Source organism: Fukomys damarensis, unplaced genomic scaffold (genome assembly GCF_012274545.1).
Source record: "Fukomys damarensis isolate Sample0158 unplaced genomic scaffold, DMR_v1.0_HiC HiC_scaffold_23, whole genome shotgun sequence".
Classification (NCBI taxonomy): Eukaryota; Metazoa; Chordata; class Mammalia; order Rodentia; family Bathyergidae; genus Fukomys; species Fukomys damarensis.
In genome coordinates this window covers 26551745-26569697 of record NW_022900935.1, presented here as the reverse complement: position 1 = coordinate 26569697, position 17953 = coordinate 26551745, and the positions used below count along the sequence as shown (strand labels likewise).

Sequence of the window (17953 nt, the reverse complement as noted above, 5' to 3'; positions counted from 1 at the left end):
AAATCCCTGACACCCAAAGATAAAGGGGAAGAGATTTATTTGGCTTACAGTTCATAGAGATTTCAGTCCATAATTGGCTTGCTCCAAGGCAGGGTGGCAGAAAGGCAACAGTCATGGTGGAGGAAGACAGCAAAAGCAAACAGAGCTTAAAAGCATATTTCTGTCCCATTTGTCCTATTCAGACTTCTTAAGGTAGGTGGCACTCATGTCCCTAATCCTAGTGCCTAATCCTTGGGCCTAGCCCCACCATGAATCACTCATGCACTTTAGATTCAGCTACCTCTAAAATAGCCCCACCTCATTTGCATGAGTCTTTGCGGGGGGCATCTAAAGACAAAGATTCACATCAAGGACCAATGAAGAGAAATGTACACCCTATGTAGTCTGAAATTTGGGCTATCTAGCTAGATAGCAATTTTGTCATCCTTGAGGACAGGGTGAATGTGTTCATATTTGAGAAGAAAATGAAACCAGTACTTGGTGGTCCAAGGAATGGACTGAAGCAGAGAGGAGCAGTATTTGTGCTTTCTCATCAACATTTTAAAGTTATTGCTGTCCTGCTGGGATCTGCATTTGTGCTTCTACTTTCATCCTCCCAACTAATTCCCCGCAGTACAATGTGTTCAGACACAGTGGGTATTATGTCTGAGGCAAGGAAATTAAGAAGCATGTGTGCTTTCTCTATGTCCTCTTCATTGTCTGCTGGATGGATACAGAAAAATCCTACAGGATAGCACACCACGAGATGAAAGGAACCTGAGTCCTGAAATCTAAAAGCAGGAGTCTGCTGGCCCACAAGAAACACCTGTATTGAGCTACTATGCTACTATATGAGTGAAAATAGATATGTTTTATTATGTTAAGTTAAAGAAATGTGGGGTTTTATTGGTTACAATAGCCAGCATAAACTTAACAAATGTTTAATTTTATTGATTTATTGACTTACTTTTTTTTGTTTTTGAGGCACAGTCTTGCTCTGTAGTCCAGGCTGGCCTTGAACTCTTGGATTCAAGTCATCCTCTTGCCTCAGCCCTCCAGGCAGCTGGGACTAAAGATGCATACCACCATATCCAGTTTATTCATTTACTTTTTATATTGTTTGTGTCCTCTCCATCATATAAGCTCCAAGAGATCAAAGTCTTTGTCTATTGCTATGTTTGCTATTGCAAAGGCAATTTCCAGCACACAGGAGGTGCTCAATAAATACTAATGAGTGAAGAATAAATGCATATTGAATTATTCCCTGCAGAGGGATAAGCTATATCAAGTGACATGTGCTCTCATTGGCTGAGACAGATATCACATGTCTGTGTATCAGAGCTAGAAGGCCTATTTTCTGAGAACATGAAGAATTGTTTTGTTAAAAAAAAAATCAGTGTTAACAATTGGGGGTAAAAGTTAACTTGTGGTCATGGTTCATTTGTTTATTCACCCATCTATCCATTCATTATACAAATATGTGTACCTACTATGTGGCAGGATCTTTGTTAGGTATGGCTACATAGAGTATACATAGGGTCAGTGTGCAGCTACAGTTAGAGATAATCTAAATTATATTTAGTTAAGTATGTAAAGCCCTCCACCTGGCAAATAATCATTACAAGTATCAAGTGAAAAAGAGAAGAAATCATGGGTGGTACAGTAAGCCTGTTCTGGCATAGGATATGCATCTCAGAACAGTGTGCAGAATGGAAAACTTTTGAGCAATACCAGATATCCAGCCCAGCAACTTGTAGATCAATGGATGAGAGTGGGGGAAAGAGGTAAGGAAAAAGTAAGTGTTCTTATTAGACATTTTAGGACACTGTACTGCTCCACTCAGGGTGTGTGCGTGAAGGGTGGGTATTCACCAATTGTAGTAATTGTAATTACTGTAATTGTCTCCAATTACAGTATGATGACAAAAACTTTGAAAATTGTAAGTTGAAAGAGAAATTTTGAGTTGTACTAATGGACAAAAGGTATAACAAGGAGTGTTTTGGCTTAGTATTATGAAACACTTATGACTGACAGCTGCCTGAGTGTGGAATGTCTTGTTCCCTGAACGAATGGGTTCCATTATCAGTCATGGCCATTTCCCAAGGTTCTTAACATTATTAGCACAGGAGAGACTCTCAAGAAGGTCTATGCATAGGCTCAAGGTCAAGCAATGCTATTAAGTAATAAATGCCATTCATATTTGGAGTATGTACAAGTTTCTGGGGGAAGATCCATGATTTTCTTCAGATCTATAAAAAGGTTTATGACAGAAAAGCTGAAGAATAAGTAAGAGATGACATTTGGTATAACTTGCAACTTGGTTGGACATATTACTCCTTATAAAAAAACTTAAGGATTAGTACATAAAAAAGCTGGGCATCATTTTTTGTTTGTGTGCCACCTCCAAAGTTGAAGGGTCAAGAAGAGTCACAGTATTTTTTTCAGGATTGTGTGGCTCCTTTAAGATGCTTGCTGGTTTTAAGATGTTGCTCCTTTAAGATGATTCCTGGCTTGGGACTGGATATTTGGTAATTTTCTTTTCTTATATTAATTTAACAGCAAAGTTATGACAATTAATTTGAAATTTTAAATAGCCTTGAAATAAACAGCAAAAGTCTTATGTCCATGACAAATGATCTTGATTTTCTGGAAAGACAGGAAATGAAAAGAAATCACTGGCCATTATCTGGATAAATAGAAATTTTTAAAAAGTGCTGGTCATGTCAATAATAGTCTACTTTACAAAGGTCCCAACAGAAGAACTTAAATAAAATAACAATGTATTTCTCCCTCACATAAAAGTCTTGAGTAAGTGAGTGATTCAGAGCTGGTAGGGTTGTTTTGTCTACAAGTTCATCCAGGTGTTTGGCTCCTTCGATCTCGTTGTCCTATCATCTTCAACATAACTTTTGGTTAATGATCTAAATTAGCAGCTCTAGCTCCTGCCACCACATCTGTCTCCAAGAAAGTAGGAGGAGGATAAAAGGTAAAGGGAGAATATATATCTTTCCTTCTGCAGATATTAGATGGAAATTACCCAAAGGAAAAAACAAAACAAAACAGAAATTCCCATTCAGGTACTACAAGAATGGTTAACACCAGAAAAAAATATAATACTTTTGTAATATGGCACATGGAGATGCTCTTATCCAAGACTCAAAACTCGGTAACTGTAGGAAAAGTGTGCATATATCTTTATGAAAATTACAATGTTCTATATGGCAATTATTATTCTTGCATTATACATCCTTTGATATATATGTTCTTGCTTTATACATATATAGATATACATCTATAGTCTTGCTTCATACATCCTTTGATATATAAAACATATTTGAATAAGAAAAAGACAATATCATGGAAAACAAAATAGTGTATAGGCAAATCACAAAGAACAAATCAAAGAAAAACACAAATGACCAATAAACACATTTTAAAAATTACACATAACTTAAATATCCTATATAATTATTAACAATTATAGGATATCCATTTTACAGAAAACTATAAATCCATCAAAGGGAATGAGATAGATTTTTTTTTTGAGATGGATTTTTTAGGAAGTGAAAAATCAAGGACAATATATTTACAAAAAAATACAATTTACATGTAGATGTAAAACGTATAGGAAAAAAATCTCAGAATACAAACCAAACCATCCATTTTTAGGAAAGGTAGTAGGATTGGTCAGGTTATGAGGTAGGGCCAGCTGAAGTGGGATTTTTAATTTTACTTGACATGTGTTTTGAAGTTCTGGAACTTTTAAAAATGGTAAGCCTATGTTTATTTATGTATTTTATGTGTAATTCTGGAAATAATTTTAAAAGAACATCAGGAAATATACTGAAGTCATCTAGAAAAGTGCTTAATTAATAGTACTCAGGAGCAAACAAAAAAATATGAAAAATCTCACCAAGCCAGACAGAAACAAATCTAGGTGTCACTCATGTTACCTGGGAATGTTTTTGATAATGTGCAGCTCTACAGATTAACCCCCACCACCAACCCACCTACCTCCAAACCTCCCATAATACTCTGATTCTTCTTCACTTGCTCAGACCATTAGCTGTAAATTGAACTTAAAAAACAAAATATAGTCATTGTACCCTGGATTTAACACCCAGTGAGTTTCATCAGGTGCAAATGCATTCCGTCCTTGGGTTTGAGGACAAGATGGTTTGAGAAGGCAAGAGGCCTGGTGAGGTCTGGAGCCACTCTGAAGTGGAGCAGAATCAAGGCAATGGCCACTTTCAACTCGAGCATGGCAAACTGCTGTCCAATGCAGTTCCTGCAGATGGGGAAGGGGAGAAAATGATGCTTGAAGGAATGATTTGTTTTTGATTCTCGAATACATTTCTAGAATAACAAGTCTGAAGTTCACAGTAAGCTACATTTTTTACTTAAATGTCATAGAAACCTCTTGGTTTTGGCCTTGGATGCAAGAATGAAGACTGGGAGGTTTCAATACGATGCCCTCCCGAAACAAGGCAGCCGCTGGAGTTACCCTGGGAACTTTCTCCTGCACCCAGAGTGGTCTGCGTTGAGCCCATGGACAATAACTTACACATGGGATTGCTTTCTGAGGCATGGCTATAGAGGATGTGATGAGGAACGGCACTCACTGTCCATTGCAAAGCTAACTGACTCTTTTGGGAGCTCAAGTAGACATCATGATCTACCTCATGAGAAGATGGATTTCCATGGAAGAACTTATAGAATGGAGGAGCTAAAGGGATTAAGCAATTCCTAACTAAACATTTTTGTGTATTTTCAATAATTTCAAATTGTTCTTACCTTGGTCCGGCTGAGAATGTTAAGAAGGCATAGGGGTGCCTTTGATCAGAATTCTCCTTAGTGAATCTCAAGGGGTCAAAGGCCTGAAAGGGGAAGACAACACATTTCTTAAGCTTACTATTTAGTACTGATCAACAGCCACATAATGTGAGCATGTGTGTAATTTCAAGTGTTCTTGTAGCCACAGTTTTAAAAAGATGAAATTACTTTTCATAATAGAATTTATTTAACATAAAAAACCTGTACTAACCTGCAGTAAATATAGTTATAAAGGAAAAATTTCACATTTTGGGAGTACAATATTTTCAAAATCCACATCTCAATTCTGGCTAGCCACATTTCAAGTGCTCAGTAGCCAATGGCTGCACCCACTTAGTAATGAAGCCTAAAGTACTGTGTGGTCAGTTGTAGTGGTGATGTATAGTCCAGCCTCCTGTTGTATGTAATACAGTCAAAACCCAAATGGTGTATATGAAAGAAAGCACTGGTATTTGAGTGTTTTGAGTTTCAAGAACACTAACTCAAGGAACTATACATCTTCTCTTTGCCTCTCCAGATCTTCTTTCCTTTCTTTCCCAGTCTATTTTGAGCTCCAGGAAGCTAATATGAATGGTTTCCCATTGGATTTGGACAATAAAAGGCATTGACTTGGAATCTGGAAAGTGAGAGATAAGAATCTGTCCCTGACTTCTCCCTACCAGATGCCTTAGGCTGGTTGTGTCTCTACTACAACTCCTATCTTATCGCCCTTTTCCCAGAAGGTCTCTTTCTCTAGGTCCTGTAACCCACCCACCTGGGTCTCATCAGGTCTAGAATAGAAAAACACTTCAGGCAGACCCGTGTTCTAGTTTCCTTTTCCTAGACTGCCCATATTTTCCTAAGTAGTTCCTTTTCAAAGCATTCAAATTTCCCTGACTGTGTCAATTTCTCCCTAGGATCCAACTGTTCTTTTTAGCAAAAGAGAGGCTGAGTTGCCTGAATGACTCTATCAATAGTCCACAGTCTTGCAGGTATTGAAGGAAATGCTTTGTAGAGCTTGAGAAATAATTTAGAGCCATGTGGCATCATGTCAATTCTATTCATTCAAAGATAAAGCAGGAATGAGAAAGAGGGCACATTCCTGTTAGAGAACAAGTTTTTGTTTTTTATGTTTATTTTTGTTTTCTTTCTTTTAACTGAAGCATCACCTCCATGCTTAGCTGCCAGAAGTGAATTGCACAACACTTAGAAGTACATCTGTGGAAGAGGGTCATACCTGTGGGCTATGCCAGACAGCAGGGTTATGGTGAAGACCCCAAATACTGAGAACCACATTCATTCCTGAGGCAGGAGGGAAATACAAAAAATGAAAAAAAAGGAGGGGGTGAGGGGTTGGAAGGAGGGGAGGAAAATTGGTGGGGGGAGAATCAAGGTATATCAGATATAGGTACAAATTCCCTATGATGAATGTTATCACATATATCTAAAATGTACCCATAAATTAATTAATTAAAAATGAATGTGTGTGTGTGAGAGAGAGAGAGAGAGAGAGAGAGAGAGAGAGAGAAAGAGAGAGAGAGAGAGAGAGAGAGAATAAGCTGTAGGCTACTGTTTGTATTACAAAACTTTTCCTCTGAAGGGAAAGAGATGACTTCTCACAGAGATTGATGTATGTTATTGCTGTTGCCACCAGGAAGGGGCACATGGGCAGATGAGGCTGGGGTCTGTACCTTCATTCTCAAAACAGTGAATTTGCTTCATTTATGATTCTATTCTAAGCACCTGTTGATATCATATCAAAGCGCTAAATTATGTTGACATTTTCTGCCACAAGCGGATGTTGCTTCGGTATCTGTTAAAGGCTATAAAGCCCTAGAGACAGTTTGGGTACATAAGAACAGAATTATAATTCCATCATTTCCAATCTAGGGGTTAATTTCTGTTGGTGCTCTTTATACATTGGAAGTGTCGAGTTTTGGCAATTATTTATGTGGTTTGGGGATTTAAAAAGACTAAAGAGAAAGAATTTGAGCATTGTTTTGTTGCCAGAAAGAATTCTGGTAAATTACTTCTGGACATGGCACCCAAGTTACAGTAACAGGTTGTAGGTGTTTGCCACAAGCAACCTTAAAGCCAACAAATGGAAGGGTGGCTTATGTGACTGCTGCCTTCTCTATGTCTTGCTTAGAAACCTATACGCTCTGGGTATGAAACCTCATCTACACATTGGGGTTCCCACAGTGAGTTTTTTGTTACATCGAAAGTATTAAAAATGTTCTGTAAATCATAAATCACTGCATAAGTGTCCATTAATATCACATTCCAAGGGAAAATATGAGATAATGTTTGAAGGCTCTGTGTAAACTATTCAGTGCTGCACAATAAGGGTGATAATATGATGATGAGGCTCTCCTAAGTCTTTCAGATTAAAATAATGATGCTCATCTCTTGTGAAGTCTTACTAGGTTTTCAAACAGCCTTACAAAGGTTAGAGTAGAAGTAATGTTCCACAATAGACCCTGGGCTGCATTCTCGAAATATGGATTCTGGCCTCAGGTTTGCTGTAACTGGCCATGTGCCTGGGGAACTTCACTGAAACTCATACCTGATGAAAGAATTATCCCCTAATTTCTTAATAGATGCCCAACCCTTTGGGCTATCTTTTGACTTCTGTAGGAGTGAAGAAACCCACCCATTGTTGTTACTGACCCCCAAGATCCCATGGTGTCTAGGAGCTGCTTATGAAAAGACAAAGACCTGCAGGCAATGAGCATCCATCTGGGAAGGCGAGAGGCTTGCTCAGCTCTCTGGAAATGAATGGCACTGGAGGAATCAGTCGGAATGTCTCCTTGATACACATTGTTGTGTAGGACATCTCATTCAGCTGGTCCCTGCGAGGATGAGGGAGGGAGGGAAGGGACTCAGACTCCATATTTAGTTTGCAAATACTGAGTTTTTTCTATTTGATATTTTCACCACCTCAGGGCAAAGCTATTTTGTCACGAGTTTATGTAACAGATTGTGAAAATGGGACTTTTTCTGCCTCAGGATCAGCTGGATCCCAGAGTTAGAGGAACTCAACAGGTGCCATATATCCTTACATGGCAAGTGTTCAGCTACTAGTAAAGAGTTTGCCCAGGAGAAACCAATTTGCAAGCTTTAGTTCACCATATAAAGTAAGGATGCATAAGAAATGATGAAGGAGTGCAAGGGAAGGTTAGAGAAGTTTGAAAGAGAAACTACACCCCTTTAAAGAGAACTGTAGGGATGGCAGAGTGCCATGGAGAATGGAGGAGGGTGCTTTACCTGTCTTAAATAAACAGAGGGGAGATTCATGAAAGTCACCTGGATGACCTGGCACATGTTCCCTCAAGTTTGGAGAGCACAAGACTGACAGGAAAGACTGTGACTCAGAACAGACAGAGAAGCAGGGGAGAGCAGCTATGACAAGGTAGGAATGTGCAAATGTGTCCAATGGATCAGTGAAATGATGAAAGGAAGAGACAGCTCCAGAACCAGCTAGCAGGGGACTCTGCCCAAAGATTAGAATTCCCTTGCCCTGTGAATGATCATTGGAAAGTTCCAGGGAGGGAGTCTCTAGAAAACCCATAAGTGTATCCACCAAGCCCTCTGGGCACACAATCACAATAGTTTCAGCACTTTTCTCTTTGTCCCTCCTGCCTGACAGTTCATTGCTGGAAGGGTCAGAAGAAGAAGCCTCTGGATAGGGGAAGAGTTGGTCAGTAAGAATAAGTCAAGAACAAATCCCTCACCCTCTACTGGCTTTCAGGCTCAAAGAAGAACCAAACTGGAATGGAGTGAGTTGCTCAAAGTGGGTGAGTATTTGAAACAATGGCCTAGGCAATTTACTTAGTGGCAGATGATTCCTGTGACCTAAACGGATGGGAGTGCTGTGACATCCACTTGGGATTTTTACCTCAACATGAGAAGAACTTGACCCACAGAGCAAGTTTGAAGAGTCAGAACCAGAGGAACAAAGGTGTTTTTTAATTTGCACCCTTGCTAGTCAGTTTGGTCCAATAAAATGTCTGCATATACTTAGTCTATTTATTTTATTGTACTTGCATTTGATTTCCTGATTACTTATTTTGAATGCAGGCACTGGTCATTTGGTAATGTGAAGTTTTACTTTTGAATACTTTCCTCCTCAAGCTTGGGATAAAAAAAATTACTTTTGCTCATCCTGGCACTTTGCATAATTAAGAAAACAAACTTTTCCCTAGCTCACTCATGGTGAATTAAAGCAGAAGAATTTAAACCAACATAGAAATGGGCTGACAAGGACCTAAATGGAGAAGTTGAACAATTTTCCAGCTTTCCCAGAAATTGCTCTTTGTGAAGTGGCTTTTATTACCTCTTGTCTAGAAGAATTATAAAATTTTAGAATGCCAGGTACAAATTACATTAATTTTTAGCTATAAGTACATGTTACAGAGTAAAAAATATTTTTCTTTATAATATTCTTGTCCTTTCTCTCAATAAAATAGATGATAGCAGATCATCTGGAATTTGCTCACCTAGCAGAGGCTTACTGTTTTTACAGTTAGGTCAAGTAAGAATGAGAAAAGTCAGTATTTGAATTGTGTAAGTATATATCCAAAGTTAAAATCTCTAATTCATGTTGAAAAGTGATATACAACATTTCTAAATTCAATGAATTAAAAAAAAGAGATTACTCAATTGGGAAAATAGGAGGCTGCTCACTTGCATTCCTCCACAGCAACAGTAAGTTCACAGCCACCCATGGACAAAAGTGCTTTTGTGAGAGGCACTAATGTGACAATTTATTACAAGGCTACAGTAATCAAAACTTTCTCAAAAACAGATATATAAAACAATGGGAAGAGAGAGACAGAGAGAGCTCAGAAATACACCCATAAAAGCATGGACAATTTTTCTTCTTGTTTTTGTTTTTTTGGCACTGGGGATAGAACTTGGGATCTTGCTCTTGTGAGGCAGGCAGTGGAACTATGGAGCCAAATCCCTGGCTAAGAACACACACGGGGAGAGGACATCCTCTTTAATAAGTAGTGTTGAGAAAACTTTATATGCAGAAGAATAAAACTGACCCTTATTTCACATCATATATGAAAAAAATCAACAAAAAAGAGATTAAAGATTTAAATGTAAGATCTACAAAAGTAATCCTAAAACAGACAAATAAACAAATGAGAGAAGTTTTTGTCATGGGTCTTGGCAAAGATGTTTTTGGATGCAATCTCTGAAGTACAGGTAACAAAGACAAAATAGACAAATAGACAAATCAACTAAAAATTTTATACAACAAAGGAAACAGTCAACAGTGAACAGAAACATACAAAATGGGAGAAAATATCAGCAAGTCACATATGTGATAAAGGATTAATATCCCCCAAAATCAATGAACTCACATAATTCAATAGTAACTAAACAATTAAACCAATTAAAAATGGGCAAAGGTCTTGAATAGACATTTTTCATAAGAAGACATAAAATGGCTAGCAGGCACAAGAAAAAATGCTCAATATCAGTAATTGTCAGAGAAACGAAAATTAAAACCACAGCTAGCTATCCCCTCTCATGTGTTAGAATAGTTATTAAAAAAGAAAGGGAAAGAATAAAGAAAGATACATGTTTTTGAAGATAGAACACTTGTACACTGCTGGTGGCAATGTAAATTAATGTATATGTGGGAAACAGGATGGAGTTTCTTAAAAAAGAAATCACAAATAGAATGATGGTCTGATCTAGTAATTTCACTTCTAGATATAGATCCAAAGGAAAAAGTTTAGTTGGTTAAAAAATTTGCATACTTATCATCATTGCAGCATCATGGTGCAGATATGCAGTTGATGTAAATGTCTATTATCAGATAAGTAGAAAAAAAATCTGTATGTGTACACCATAGAATACTATTTAGCCTTGAAAAGGGATCCTATAATTTGCAAAAATATTGACAAATCTGGAGGATATTATGCTAGTTGAAACAAACCATTTACAGAAAGACAAATTCCACATGCTTTCAATTACACATCTAAGAAAGTTGAATTCACAGGAGGAGGGAATGGTGCTTATTAAGGCAGCACAGGATTGGGGAGATGTTAGTTAAAGGTCACAATATTTCAGTTAGACAGGAGAATTAAAATTCAAGACATCTATTTTGCATTGTGCAATCATAGTTAATAACAATTTGTCTATTTGTAAATTGCTAAAATGATAGATTTTTTTAAATAGCAAAAAAGTTTTACTTGAAGAAAAGAACTACATGAATTGGGTAGATTCAGATGGTAGATTTTAAATGTCTTCACCAGAAAGAAACAAGTATATAAGTTAATGGATATGTTTGTGATTGATTTAATTATTCCACAAATTATACATATATCAATGCACACTATACACAAATATACATATATACACACATATAGATACACATACTTTTTTATTTGTTAAGAATGATCATTGAACACACTGTGTTCTGTGCTAGCTAGGTTAAGCCTTTAATTTATGGTAGAAGATGTTATTTTCTTATAAAATGAGATGTTTCAAGTTTTGTTTTACAAATGTTTCCCCAGTATATAGTGTGTTTCCCCAGTCACACAGTTCAGTGGTCCTTAGCATTTTTATCTTTCTGCTCCTTTGATCAGCTAGGGTGAACTTATGTAAGCGATATGCTTTTTCTTTGCAAACAGCATGTCTGAGGGCCAAATCTATAACCCAGACTTAATGACAGCAAGATATGCTTAATATAGAGTTGACATTTTCCACCTGGCTTATCCTGTAAGACGCAATTTAAGTGTTAGATCCCCTACAGAGTCCTCTTAAACCTCCACACCTTGTGCCAGGGCAGGTGCCTGTTTTCTAAGTCTCCCTGGTGGCCAGCACATATCTATATCATTGCACCTGCACATTATGTTTCAATTTGCTGTGCAGAGGTCTGGGTCCTGCTTTAGATATGAGTTCACTGAGGTTGGAACCTCATCAAATCTTAGTCATCTTTTAGTGTCTCAGTACTTAAAATGTCTTCAGTCCACATTTGTTAAACTCACCTGCAGTATGTACCATTTAATACCTCATCCAAAGAACAAAGTCCATCTGAGTAATGAAATTAGTGAGAAGGAGATGGGAGCGGGTATCTACCAGGAGCCTTAAATGATGTTGTTGCTTACCCAGCTTTCTCTGAAGAGAAGCTTGGCCTTGGCCCTACCATTCAAGCTCTACATGCACCTCTCAGGTCAAGCTCTCATTTCCAATCTGCCACAGCTCAGGCAAAGGAAAGAAGCGAGACATTTTACATACCACCAAGTAGCAAAGCAATGTCAGGCAATTTCTGAATCAGTGCACTTCTTTGCAAAATGCAAGGGGCTAATTTGGGGACCTTTTGAGGAAGAGCAGAAAAATTACTTGCCTTTTCTGCTTTCACACAGATACATCTTCAGGCACTGTGATCGCTAACATACCGGGACAAAAAAAACAAAGCAAAATCCCAGGACAACTAAGATGAAATGTTTAGGGGTGTAGATCTTACCAGCTGATGGAAGACCCATCCCCCAGCGTGCTCCTGATCTCCTCCCGGCATCGCTCCTGGTGCTCAGGGTTCAGTGCCAGGCAGTAAAGAAGCCAAGAGAGGCTTGCTGCAGAGGCATTGTGTCCTGCCAACATGAACGTGCTCACCTCAGACCGTAGGTCAGCCTCAGAAAAGCTGTCTTCATTTTCGTCCTAGAAAGTACAACGAAGATAAGTTAAAGTGCCACTTTGAAAACCCAGTGAAAATAATGGCTTTAGGGGAAATAATTAGAGTTTCAAATAAGGGTTTCAATTTTAATTCAGTTGAACAAATATATAATATGAACCAGACTTTGCCAAGAGCAGATAGCAGAATGGACGATAGATAAGAAGCAGGCATCATCAGACCCTAGAAATTTTCTTCAAACTCTCAGTTCCATCCAAAATTTTCAGCGCCTTCTCCTCCTTCTCATTTTACATGCTTACTCACATGATTCATTTTTGTGCGATTCCCTACAATCCACATGTCCGTATGATAATTTCCAAATCCCGTCAAGTAAGCAATTTAGTTTCGCGGACTTCCCCTAGTGACCGAATCGTAGAATTTTCTTTACCCCAAACTGCATGGAGCAACCCCTCAATTCAAAGTACTGCTGAGTTTAGTTGGTCAGTTTTGTTTTTGTCTCTCCACCCCGCTCCACTTATCAGCTTCATAACTGGCTATTTGAGTAGGCTCAGACATCTGGAAGATTTACCTGGGTACCAAGGAAAATGTCCAGAAAATCCGGATATTTCTTCTGAGTGTTATCCTGTTTCATGCCAGCCTTGAGGGATTTCTTTCTGTCCTGGATTACCTTTTCTGTGTAGAGTAATACCTCCACATTAGCAAAGTGGCAATAAAGGCAAATAAATTATAAAACCAGTCAGGAACCATGAATAGGTAAATCTACTCCTTTTCAGAGACCAGAGTGGGTATATTACCTCTAAATAGATTTAATTTTCACAGAATAGTTTATTTTCCCATCAAATGAACATTTTTTTATCATAATTCCAAAGACAAACATGAGATCAAAACCATAGCTTATATTAGTAGATGAGTGCTATAATTAACATGATTTCAAATTTAGATGTAAGTGATCAATCATTTTTTTCTTCTTCAGTCTAAAGTCTTATCTTTACAGAAGTCATCAAACAAAAAGGAATACAGATCAAATAATGTATAACTGAAGGGTCTGAGATGAAAAAGCAAACAGAAATATGGAGTGCAACTAATATTTAAAACCATAATCCAAGCAAACTTGCTGGATTTAGGGAAAATTTAAATATATATAATAAAGGATCTACCCTATGCCTGAAAAATTTGGAACAGAATGACCAATTTCAATAAATGAATGTCTAGTTAAATACACCTGACAAGGACTGTAGTTGTACTTTGAGCAATGTCTATATAAAAGCCCCATTAAGAACAAGAATATGTCTGTGTTCACAGTGAGGCTATGCCTCTAGACAGATATAATACAATCATCACAGTGTACAGACTCGGGCAACCCAAGCCTGAGAAATATCCACATAGTTACCTGTGTATCGATGTAGCACTTTGCTTAACTCTTGGAAGTGGTGGCCCTCCGGGCTGAATTTAAAAATTATGTCATGGTGGTGCCAGAAGTTGTACAAGCGATAAAACATGATTTTGCTGAGTTCAGACGCTGCTTTCACGTAAGCATCATAGGTGCTAGAAAGCCAAGTTGGGACGATGTGTTAATAATTAACTAGGTGTTGTGAACAATGTGTTGGCTTTCGCTTTCTCGTGACTCACCCATTTATCTGGCAGTTGGTCTCTTGGTTGAATGCACATTGCATGATGATGTCCAGGGCCATCAAGCTGATGTGCTCATAAACCTCCACGGTTGTGTCCTGAGTGCCACAGATCTTCTCCCACTTAGCCTGGCAGAGGAAGTCAAGATCAACATCATTATCATTAGGAAACTGCCCTTATACGCATGCTCCTCCCTGACACTTTCCGTAGGATCCAGGGGATACAGCTCTAACCCTGCAGGAATTACAGGGCAGAGGGTGAATGAGTCCTTTGCTTACTTTGGGCACAAAGCAGGGAAACATGCACCCAGCTGAATGAGGAAGAGCACGGAGCAATCTGTGAATCTGGTAAATGGCCTTTTGAGTATTATCATCACTCTGCTTCCAAACAGACCAGAGTTTCAGAAAATCAACCATCTAGATACAAGCCCCATAGTTATGAGGGATTTCCTCAGGGCCTTCTTCCACCTTCAACCAACTTGAAAGATATCCCACCACTGCTCTCTTTTTCTTTCTCAATTTTTTATTTTAATTAGTCTATATTTGCAGTACACAATAATCACAATTCTCATGGGGTGTTGGTCCATGTACATAATGCATCTCATTTTGTTTTTTATCCCTTGGCCCTCTCTTTTGTCCTCTCTCCATCTCTTGGTATCTTTCCTTTGCGAAAGAACAGTCTCTCTATTTGTTATTGTCTATTTTTTATTTATATTTTTTGGTTTCTCATATATGAAAACCCATGTGATATTTAAGCTTGTGGTCTGATTTATTTCACTAAACATTATGGTCTCAAGGTGCATCCATTTTTCCCTCAAGTCACCCAAGTTTATCTTTCTTTATGGTATAGTAGTACTCTATTGTATGTAAATACCACATTTTCTTTATCCATTCATCTATTGACAGACCCATAGGCTGCTTCCAAGATTTAGCCACTGTGAATTATGTTGCTATAAACATGGGTATTCATGTATCAGATAATGCAATGTCTTTAGCTCTTTTGTGAAGATACCTAGAAGGAGAACATTTGGGTCAAATAGAATTTCTGGTTTTAGTTTTTTGAGGAATCTTTATACTGATCTATATACAATTGCAGTAGTTTATACTGCCACCAACCATGTGAAAGGGTTCCTTTTTCCTGTAGTCTCACCAAAATTTATTATTGCTTGATTTGTTGATGATGACCATTCTTTCCGGAGTAAGGAACTCAGTATTGTTTTATTTGTATTTCTCTAATGCCTAGAGATGTGTAACATTTTTTCATGCATTTATTGGCCATTTGTATGTCTTCTTCTGTGAAGTGTCTATTCATTTCTATTGCCCATTTTTTGATTGGGTCTTTTATTTGAGGGGCCTAAGGTTCTAGAGTTCTTTATATATTTCATTTATTAAGTTTATTGGTAAATTTTAGTTATACAATATGATATCATTCATCATTGGAAATTTGTACCTTTACAATATTAGTTAGATGTGCGTCCTCTGAGGAATAGCTGGCAACATTTTTTTCTTATTCTGTAGGTTGTCTCTTCACTCTCTTGGCTATTGCCTTTGCTGTGCAGAAGCTTTTTAATTTAGTATGATCTCATTTGTTGATTCTTGATGTTATTTTTGCTACAACTGTACTCTGCCACTACACTCAACCACCATAACTACACTTAAAAATAGACTTGGAACATTTTCAAAAAATATTTTAGGTTCAGAAATTTGGGACAGAGTGAAGTTCGGAAGGGGAGTTGCGTTAGTGACTCCTAGACAAATGTACCCTGTGCCCATCCAACTTCCCCATAGAAAGAGACCCACTCACACCACCCAAAATACTTTGCTTGACTTTTCTAAACTGGTATAAAGTTTCTAGGGGTAAATGTATTTGTTACCATAAGCATTCTTTGTTTAAAGGTGCAAATCGTTTGAAGTATTTAAGTTCAGTTCAACCTACTTTCTTGAGCACTAAGCTGGGTCAGACTTGGAGACTTAACAAAAGTCATAGAGAACTTGAAAAGTTTTTACCTAAATGTCAGTTGTTTAGTTAGATATCTTCCTGAATTAGGTACCTTTACAAATTTTATTTTTCAGTAACATATATCCAATTGAACATATTAATGGGTCTCAGTGTGGAATTTCAACAAATATACCCAGCAAACACTGATGAATACAAATGGTGAGTTCAGAAGAGGTAAGAAGAAGGGCAGGCTTCAAAGTGGGAGGCTTTCTGGGCCCATTTAGTGAAGAGGGAGAAAGTATGCGAGGAACCAGGGGACTGAGAAGTTGGGACAGAAATGGCTCCTAGCCATGGAGGTGAACTCAGAAATAACCACTGGCAGGTTTTGAAATTGTGCTGAATGCTAAGCAGCACTAGAATCAGAGAGAATACTCTTTAGCCTATGCCTGGTAATCTCTGGGTCTCTTCTTCAAGAACTCACATTGATATGTTTAGCATAAATCCAACAGGGTTCAGGTTTTTTGTTTTTTTTTAATTGGGGATCGAACTCAGGCCTTGTGCTTGTGAGTCAGGAGCCAGAGCTAAATCACCAGCCTGGATTCAGGTTAAACCCGCTTTTTTGAGCTTGGTTGAGAACCCAGCTAATAAGTTGGTAACAACAATTCTTTGGGAAAGAGTTTATGATGAAACTGTACTAGTAATTTTTTGTCTGATTTTATAAGAAATACAATTTTAAAATTAAAAGTAAGGCAAAGCTTTGGAATTGAACTCATTTCTACATCAGAGACTGCCCACAGGAGTGTTCCGCAGCACCCTCCTGTCCCTTTGGAAGGTGCAGGTGACTTCCTAACGATACTCCACCTCCTATAAGAGGCAATACATGTGCGACTTTAATAGAGACACTTATTCTTTGAGCAGTCCTTTATGCCTACTGGAAAAGTCCCTTCCAACCTCCAAACTTTTGGTCATGCACTTACGCTTCCTAGAATTCTTTATCCATTGTACCTATGCATTTATGCCTATGCTGTATTTCAGGGTAAATTTAAATTTCCTCTGGAATCTGAAACTACTACAGTTGCTCTTGTTTCCTTATCTGTCACTTACAGCACTTACTACTTGAATATCACCACGTGGACTCTGGTCTATTGCCATGGACTCTTAGACTATATCTAAGGCAGGGAACCAGAACTTCTTATTCTTTTAATCACCCAAAGAACATAGCAAAGGCTTACATATCGCTCAACAGGTAACTGCATGTTCTTTCTGGAAATCAACCTTTGCTTTTCACTGTCCACTAAATGTACACCTAATTCACTCCCTGTTGGAAGCATTTTACAGTGCACCAGAGCTCCACTTCCCCACTTTACTTACCAGCATTGTGTTCACCGAATGGGCCATCACCTCGACATGTTTTTTCAGGATATCACAATGTAATCCAGGAGTTAGTAGGCGACGGTGCTGGAACCACTTGGGCCCATCTAGATTCAGGAGTCCCTTTCCTTCAGAGACAAAGACACAGAACCTCATGCCATTTTATTAGAAAAGGGGGGAAGAGACACATAACATAGAGTGACCACAACCCACAGGTGTTCATGAAGTAATGGACCATCAAAGTGGTAATCATAGATTCAGATGGTGTTGAGTTTTAATGCTTGCATCTAGGATGGATGTATTTAACATTGTAGAGAAGAATTTCAAAATCTGAAAGTGCTAAACCCAAAACGAGCAACTACTAATTGTGTGGTAATTAAAGAAGTTACTTAGCCCTCCTGAACTTAGTTTTTTCAACAATGTAGTATAATGTTCCACTGTTGTGCAGACTAAAATGAAAATGCATAATAAGGCATCAAATTGAATCCTTCTCTAGCTCTTGGTAGAAATGTGACAAATCTTCCTCTCCTTTCTACTGCAAGCCAATCCATAAATTATATTGTGAACACTAAT

General features: G+C 38.0%; 1 protein-coding gene across 3 annotated transcripts in view; it reads right to left on the bottom strand.

Annotated features, from left to right (window-relative positions):
- Positions 1-38: 38 nt before the first annotated feature.
- The window catches only part of LOC104852519 (cytochrome P450 4X1), a 107374-nt gene continuing 89459 nt past the window's right edge, over positions 39-17953 (bottom strand). For 2 of the 3 annotated variants that reach the window (XM_010610256.3, XM_010610255.3), the window contains exons 4-13: positions 17381-17508; positions 14072-14199; positions 13833-13987; positions 13011-13114; positions 12278-12468; positions 7510-7643; positions 6029-6093; positions 4774-4856; positions 4086-4267; positions 39-2625 (exon numbers count right to left, since the gene is read on the bottom strand). In XM_010610256.3, coding sequence (XP_010608558.1) covers positions 4093-4267; positions 4774-4856; positions 6029-6093; positions 7510-7643; positions 12278-12468; positions 13011-13114; positions 13833-13987; positions 14072-14199; positions 17381-17508 — 1163 coding nt within the window. In that variant the 3' untranslated portion in view covers positions 39-2625; positions 4086-4092. Of the gene's footprint in view, positions 2626-3513; positions 4268-4773; positions 4857-6028; positions 6094-7509; positions 7644-12277; positions 12469-13010; positions 13115-13832; positions 13988-14071; positions 14200-17380; positions 17509-17953 lie in introns of those variants that run through there. The other variant, XM_033767234.1, reaches the window with a different exon arrangement.